At 32.7% G+C, this 8,636-nt stretch overlaps 1 protein-coding gene and 1 long non-coding RNA gene across 3 annotated transcripts; one reads left to right on the top strand and one right to left on the bottom strand.

The window, feature by feature from the left end:
* Positions 1 to 344: 344 nt before the first annotated feature.
* On the bottom strand, positions 345 to 3,126 carry LOC130628864 (uncharacterized). 2 transcript variants are annotated; one of them, XM_057441895.1, is made up of 2 exons: positions 2,611 to 3,126; positions 345 to 867 (listed from the first exon to the last, which is right to left on the bottom strand). In XM_057441895.1, exon 2 carries the CDS (start codon positions 860 to 862, stop codon positions 431 to 433), a length of 432 nt encoding a protein of 143 aa, XP_057297878.1. In that variant the 5' UTR covers positions 863 to 867; positions 2,611 to 3,126; the 3' UTR covers positions 345 to 430. The 2 variants fall into 2 exon arrangements, with proteins under 2 accessions (XP_057297878.1, XP_057297877.1); XM_057441894.1 differs by lacking the exon at positions 2,611 to 3,126 and adding an exon at positions 1,846 to 1,985.
* A 4,057-nt stretch (positions 3,127 to 7,183) lies between these two features.
* On the top strand, positions 7,184 to 7,896 carry LOC130629133 (uncharacterized). The gene is made up of 3 exons (XR_008981913.1): positions 7,184 to 7,334; positions 7,487 to 7,589; positions 7,703 to 7,896. It is a non-coding gene; the product is annotated as an uncharacterized LOC130629133 (long non-coding RNA).
* Positions 7,897 to 8,636: the final 740 nt, after the last annotated feature.

Here is an 8,636-nt window from a genome sequence, read left to right as displayed (position 1 = left end):
AGTCTGGTCCCAATTAGTGAAAGTCCCACTTATCCGGGGACCTACTTACGCGAGTTGTACTGTATTTACATATGTTTATAGGTTAGATGAGGATAGCGGTAGGGTTGGTAATAGCAAGGGGGTGTTGGTAGAAGGTGGTGGTCGTGGATAGGGGTGGTGGTGGGTGTGGTGGCACGGGTAAGGGTAGGGGTGGAGAGGTTGTATTCACGCTCTGTCGTCCCGAAAAGCTAATGAAAACAAAAGCTGAAAAAAATCCATTGTTAGTAAAATTTATTTTCTTAATGTTAGCTTTCAGGAATAGCACTCCTGTCACCATTACGCTATACCGAATTGACGATTTGTTGGAACCTCGTTTGTTTGCGTCAATTTTCATACTAGTAATATATCAAGTAATCCGCCCATTCCATGTAAGAAATCTTGTTAAAACCTGTTAAATTAGTAACCTTTTAAAACCATATTCAGTCTGTCTTCTACAGATATCCCCCAGTCGTTTCGCTCTGTGTTTACTCTTATAACACTCCTCTACAACATCGAGGGAGCAAAACTCGCGATCAAGTTTACACTTCTCGATGCAGATTGTCTCATATGTTCCTGCATACTCGAATTTATAATTTGGACAACATAACTCATAAACTCCTATCGGTCCACAAATTAATTTTTCATCCCCAGACTCCGTTGCTGGCTGGTCTACAATGTCTCTATTGTTGACAGTAGCGTTGCTAGGATACTCTTCATATTTGATTTCAACGACTTGACGACCTTTGTAATCTTGGGCGACGTTTAAAAATCCTTTTCTGTATGTTGGCATAGGAGCAGAGCTGATTAAGGGAAACACAAATAACCACGCAATAAATGATGACATCACTTCTAAAGATAAGAATGTATTGAGTGAAGGTTATGACGCTATGTATGTGACACACAGTGAAGATATTTATTCAACAACTGACAAAAAAACCGATTGGAAATTATTACTTTTTTGTCAGAAACTTTTGCGATTTTGCGCTCCTTTTTTTAAAAAAAATAGATAAATTAAATTTTCCGATCATCTTAAATTATATTTTTATTCATGCAACCTTCTTTCACGTTGTATTATTTTGTTGATGATTTTGATTATTGATTTTGGAACCGTGAAATTTACTCCCTGTGAAATTTTTCAACAATGATGTGAAATGTCTCATGTTTGCAATGATCACTTTTATCAATAAAATTGTACATACGATGAGCAGTGATAAGACTTTCAAGAACCACAACAAAACAACAACAACAACAACAACAACAACAGTAACAATAACCCTATAATAACTGTTTATGAGGGCAATACCGGATAATATTGACCGACGTCAAAGTATTGCCCGAGCTTGTGAGGGCAATACGTGACAGAGGTCAATATTTGAAGGTATTGCCCGAAGTAAACAGTTATTTTATGGATTATTATCCGGGTGCTGCTTTTTACAAAAAATATAACATTATAAGCAGGATGTAGAAACCATGTCTTTATAGGCACTATTCCCATGGAACGGACATTCGAACTAAAAATATATTATTTTGAATCGAATATCGTGTAAACATTACAGGTTTTTATCGTAGCTACAAAAAAGAAAGAAAGTAAGTTTCACTTCTTTTTCGCGTTTTGTTTACTTTTTTCGTGTTTATTTACATTTAATGTTATGGTAGCGGGCAATACCGTGGAATATTGCCCGCTATGATGTAAGTTCTAACCAATCACATTGTGCGATATTCGAAAATATTGATGCCGTCCTTTTACCCGGGTAACAACAGTGAATAACATAACATAAAAAAAAATAAATCATTTAAAAAACAACAAACACTGTACACGGAGCTTACGTTGTTTCTTTATCATCTTCCCTTGTGGTAAAAACTAAGCAAAATGTAGATATGTCAAATAATGAGAATAGATAGCTATGATGAAGATTTACTTCTCTTACATGAAATATATAAAAATTTGCTTACACCACAAAATATTATTTATACAATCAATCTGAAAACGTGTACATATATAAGTTTTTAAATTTTTTATACCAAATCAAACTTTGATTCTTGTATTGACAAATGCAGTGACGCGATTTCTTTATGAAAAAAGCTTAAATGAAATTACCGAACAAAAGGAGGCAGACTCAACATCGTGGAATGCGTTGTTTCTATAGTAATAAAAATGGTACTGTTTAAAGTTTCATTTTAATTATAAGCGGATGTATTCAATTTTGCATTTTTGACAAATTATTTGGCTATGTCAAGTTAAAAATGTAAAATAAATGAGAAATACCATATAACAATGAAAATTTTCATTCACCTTTTCTTTGCTACTAATCCTTCTATGACAAATAGCAAAAAAGAGTTTCGAGTTCCTGTTCCGTTATTTATCATTACTTTAACAGGATTGTTTAAGAAGTGAGGCTAAAAAACTTTGAAAGGAACGTACTAAATAGGAAAACAAGACACAGTAACATACAAAAACGAAAAAAAAAAAAAAAATTTATGAAGCAGAAACAAAACAGGCCTAAAACCTGATTAAAAAATTCCAATGGATCACGACAATTCTTCACAGATGGTAAAAATAGATCAGAAAAATCCTGTGTAATCAAAACTTACTGTTGAGAATGTATAAAACAATTCTTCATCAACTTAATATGTCAACTTGTCCAATTGATGTTCAAATGACAAAAAATTTCGTACTTCTCCACTCTTTGTTTAATTTCTTATCAGTGATTGAAATCAGATTTTCTCTCCTTGACTGATTAACAAAAACTTAAGTACACTTACTGTTAAATATAAGCTTATCTGATGAAACCCTGAGAAGAAGTGCTGGTGAATTAGCTAACATATTTGATAACAAGATCTCACCCTTTGTTTTCCTGCAAATCATCTCCACAACAAAGTACAATTAATTATGTACAAGTCACAAAAAGTGATCTTTGTATAAATTAACAAAATTACGCTTTATCAGTTATCTGATATGCAGACATTGCAACGAGTTGTGTGATTACTTCTGTCTCTAATTGTTCCCTTGTTGCATCATTTCGTGCGAATGGTAACACGACATTGCTTTAAGCACCTTTTTTGATTTATCGATAATCTCACTCACACCAAGAATCTTAATAACATTTGGATAAAACATTTCAGAATGTTGTTTAAAAAATCTTGTAAAATGAACGCCTGAAGTTTATATAAAAAACTGTTTTTTCTACGTTAGGTAGCATTGGTATCGGGGACACTTTAGCTCTGACCCTCCCCTTGTTTCCCAGAAGCTAGTTGTGTTATTGCCTAGCTAATTTCATTATTTTTTTAATTTTTTTTTACAAAAAACCCCCAGAAAATTTCGCGAATTTTTGATCCACGAAAGTTTATGCTTTTAAAGTAGGCCGAACTTTTCAAAGTTCTTTTTTAATTCAAAAGTTTTCTATAAATTTTATTTGTATAGGTTACGCTAGCGTTTTTTATTATTGTCCGTAATTTTTAAACTGTTCAAAACTTTTCCTTCTTAATGTATATTTAGTCATGATGTCAACTCATTCTTTCATGCAAATAAGTTTGTCAAAACAACTTAATAACTTATTACGATTGAACGTTAATTACAACGATAATTAGTTATTTAACATGCAATTAGAGCTAATTAAATCTTATATTAAAATTATATGCGTAATCATAAAATATTTGTATGTGATTTCTTCTTTTTAACTCACACGACCCAGTTTAAATAAAAAACTTAACTCAAAGTTACACGTTTTAAAGATACATCTACAACCTTGGACAAAAATATTGGGACGGAGGCACTTTTTTCCTTATTTTTCAAATATGGACAAAAAAAAGTCAAAAAGTCACATTTTGCTAATTTTGCACACACGTAGGTCATGAAAATAGCGTTGAAAAGTTGCTAGTCACATTCTCTAGCAAGTTCGCATACCAAAATAATCCACGTCGGGGGCGACAACTGTAACAGTGAGACAAACTCATTAATTATTTACAGTAACCAATATACTAGTTATGAAAAGCAGCTTGTACCAGAGTCTTGTTTAGCCGCCAAGTACGCGCTGGCGGCTTTGGCATAGGCAACAAACCTTGTGGACGAGGATGCGTCAGGGGCCCACGAAGTCCCCGAATTTCGTGAAAAAGGTCATTCTGACGTCAGCAACAATTAGCATATTTTAGGAGTTAGCCTAAGATAGCGATGCAGTTGTATGAACATGTGAACCCTTATTTCCACAAGCTATCAACTTTTCATGTTATGACAGTGCAGCTTCATTTATTTGAGGTCCTCTCTGCAGGATAATCCTTTGTTCATACTTATATTTTATTCAATATGGTAGCTAAATGACTATTTTGTGCCAACAAAGCACGAAATAGTGATGTCTGGGTCATGCACGACAGGCGAAACTTAGATGAGCGGAGAAACCATCGATTTTTGAACTGGCTAGGGACTAGTTTTTAGTATTTTTTTCAATAAGGCTGCCCTTATTTTACCCCTAAAACTTTATGTCAAAACTATGCAAGAGAAATTTGAAAAAACCTTGAGATTGATTTCCTACACCAAGGTATACTGTTATTGTAAGTAACATTGCTTAGAAATAATAATGGCAGCTGTAACATTGAAAAGAAATTTGTGGGGAGCAGACTAAGCTAGTCTGTCTGGTCTTCAAAAGAACCAAATAAGCAACAGTCCGTAAAATACAGAAGCTTAGCAGCATCTAACATGATTTTCGTGTTTTAAGGGCCTACGAAACGATTCAATCAACTCAATCCCCGCAATTTCTGAAGAATGTCGTGTAATAAACAGAGCACTCAAAAGGTCAAAGTGCAAGATAGTATACACACTTGAGAGCCATCTAGACGTGTAGATAACCTGTTTATGAATAACTAATTTTATATGTAGAATTTCAACTTTTTTATTTTTATTTTCTAAAAAAATCTTCAATATTCTTTTTGACTTTCGTGTAAGTCACAAAATTTAAAAACCAAAAGGCGTTTCGTAACTTTTTTAAAGTCTTCAAAGCAAAAATATGTGCAAGTAGAAACATAATCTAGGCTGTCACCCTGGCGAATATTTATGATTAGTCTATCTTCTCACACTTCACCGTAAGTGATACAAATGAACAGCTTAAATTAAGACTTCCTATTATATTGTTGAATATTTCATATAAGATAGATAGTGTTTGAAGTACACCGCCATGTTTTATTTAACATGCATGCCCAAATGAGACGGAATTCCAATTTTTTGATGAATTTGTATAAACCAAGGAGGTTTATATAAACCTCACACGAAACAATACAAGGATGATATTCCAGCATATTTAACGCACCTGCCAAATTCAATTAAATAATATTAATTTGAAAAACGGAAAACAAACAAATAATCTTTGGTGTTAAAGACCGCAGATGTATTTTTAGGCATACGGATAGAAATGAAAAGCCAATTTTTCTCTAATTTGATCCAGAAATATAAAATAATTAAAAATTATCGATTTTCTCAAATCACCTGTCTTTATGATGTTTACAAACTAGCGATTAGCGTCGGGGTAATACGAACTAAAAACATACGAGATGGAGAGGCGAAGGTTCGACGATAGCATCGCGGGTGACCAAGGCTATGAGAGCAAGTCTTAAAAATTCTTGAAAAAAGCAAACTAGATTTATTTACAAAATCAAAACCCTGTCCACAAAACCCCGCAAAATGGTTAGGTTTTATTATAGTTAATTGTAAATAAGGGTGACCCGTCTATATTTGAAATTTATTATCGCCATGAACTGATTTCTGTATACATTACTTTATAGGCTTATTTCTGAAAAGGATTACCATTGAATACTTAGGTATTAGTTTTTATGCCAAAAAATACTGCAAAATTAAACTAAAAAAATCTCAGTTTAATTCGTGAAATTAAATACTGGTGATTTAAAGTTGCCTGTTCATAAAGAAAGTCTATGCTCTTTCAAAAGAATTCTTTTCTTTTTTTTTTAAAAAAACATTATTCAGCATAGCATACATTTAGTTTATCCATCTGTTATTTTTTAATAGCGACTGTTTAATAATATCGTAACGCTAAATTTGCCGTTTTAGAACCACCTACCCCCCTTCCCATCACGTGTTTACCCCTATTTTTACCCTTATTAATACACGTTACATACAGAATTGCATGTTTTTTAAAGTTTTAGAATTTTAATGTTTTGACTTTAAGATCATATTCAGCATCATTAAATTGGTGTGTGTATAAATTTTCATAATCCGACATGTTAAAATGCTGTTTTGGTTGTATTAATGTTACGGTCAAAGTCTTTTTAATTTTTAATTTGTACTAAGAAGCTTCTGTTTCAGGCAGAGGTCAATTAGTACAAAGTTAAAACCTAACCTAAAGATTTCACATCGTATCAACATTCAGGTCAGGATTTCAAAAATTACATTGGTTTTGTTCCACAAATTTGAGAAAAAGCAGCGCTTACCAAAGAAAACTAATTCGGGACAGGTGTATTACGCTACGCTAGGAAACATCTATTACCCAGCCCCTTAACGAGAACGCCATTTTTATCTTGTCGATACAAAATTACAACAAACATGCAATATCTTTACTCAGTCGAATGTTTACAAATTCCAAACATTCGTAGACATATTTCGAACGTTTAAGGAGAATGTATGAATGTGACTCTAAAGTACGTCTGCATTGCGGAAAAATACGTTTTTATGGATATTATTGCAATTTTTTTCTATTGAAATTACAGATTTATTCATGTGACCATTTTTTTAATTCCATAAAACTTTGATGTTCCGTATTAGTTACAAAAATAGTTATAATAAAATTCAACCTGTAAACAATACATACACATGACGTCTAAGCTAAAAATATATCACCCTTAAAATGTGAACTTTTGCGGAAATTTTGAGAGAAGATTTAATACAAATTTTTCCATTAAAATACCAATCAAGGAAATAGATGTTTTCAAGAAGGCAATGCTTTCTTTCTATTCCACCTGTCTCATAACACCGTGCAAAAGAATAATTTCTTTTGTTAAAAGAATTCTTGAAATAAAAAAATTATAATTTGATTTCGAAATTAGTCATATAGAAAGTTAAAGCAGATATTGAATGACAAAACAGCGCTATTAATCACAAAAGGGATATTTCAAAATCTGTTTCTTCTCTTTCTGCACGTTCTTCATCGATATAAATATCTATTCTTTTTTTAACAACGTGTAGCCAAAACTTACAATTAAAATGATTACTTGGAGAAGACCGCCTTTTCCTTGAGAAAATGTATTTATGTGTTGTTTTAATACGTTTTTAACATTATCACACTAATCGATACAGAAGAAACATTGAAATCATAAATGTATGTAGCTATTCGTTTTTTTAATTTCATATTTGTAGCTTATATTTTTTTAACAAATAAAACTGCTATATTTCACACAGTACGTGTAAAGAAATTTGTTGTCATAGGTTTCTCTTCCTCCGTTTTTGATGGTCACATTTTTCTCTTCTTAGCACTTGCGACATTACCATCGAAAAATGAAGATCGCTGTTGTTCTTGCTCTTTTTGCCATGGTTTACATGGCTGGCACAAATGCCCAGTGCGTTGATGGATTGGGTAAGTTTATTTAAATTATCGAAATATGGTGGAATTACATTTGAAAGAGACAGTAGTTACATATTCTACTAATAATCAGTTAGTTAATTTTTGTTTTTATTTTAATTTTGCAGGTAATATTATCCCTGAAGGAGGTCAAGTAAGTGCTTTTGGCAATCTATGCAACAGATGCTCCCTTGGGTCGATGACACTTGGCGGATGTAAAAGATCAATTAACGGACGAAATTATAACTATAACAACATGTGGTAACTTTGCCATGTAATATGACATTTAAATAAAAAGAAACCTTGTACATATACAAAATTAGTATCGTAGTTTGTTTCTGTGTCACCCGATGTTGCACTTAATCCCGATGCAAACAATGGTATCGGGATTAAGAAGTATATAATATCGCTTTCGACTGCCATTCAGAAATTTGTCCAAAAAGCCTTAGGCAAATTTTTTTAAAAAAAATTGCTAATATTAGCATTTTTATTTAACGTCATCAAATCCGAATTAAGGTGAAAAAAATTCAGACTTGTAAAAACTGCGGGGGAGTTTAGGCATACCATTGTAGAAAGGAATCCTAGCTAACTAACCCTCCCAGTTTACAGGTCTTTTTGAAAGCACTGACTACCTACTTAGCTAGGAAATACAGCTTTTTATTGATATTCTATTCCATGGATTTTGATACATATTACTGTCTGTCCGAAGTGTTTGCTGTTTTGGAATGATAGCAATTTTAAAAGGTGAATTTGTCAAAATTGGCAAAATCAATCGTTCATAAACCGATTGTCTAGACGTCAATCTAATTGTAAAGTACGCATAGTCTTTTACAACTAGTAGATCCGCTTAATACGTGTCATTTTGCAGAACGTGCGAGTACATGTAGAGTAATGTCAATGAAAGGGGGCTTAAGTTAGCAGTTTTCCAAGTCCTTTAAGAAAAAAAAGTGTACCTGTGTAATTATGACCCGTTGGAAATGGTGGCTAAATCGCTACATTGTGATAAAGATACACGAAATAGCAATATTAGGGATAGTACGACGAGCACGAATAATATAACTG

The sequence above is a fragment of the Hydractinia symbiolongicarpus genome, chromosome 15, assembly GCF_029227915.1.
Source record: "Hydractinia symbiolongicarpus strain clone_291-10 chromosome 15, HSymV2.1, whole genome shotgun sequence".
Lineage (NCBI taxonomy): Eukaryota > Metazoa > Cnidaria > Hydrozoa > Anthoathecata > Hydractiniidae > Hydractinia > Hydractinia symbiolongicarpus.
This window is presented reverse-complemented; position numbering and strand designations above follow the sequence as displayed.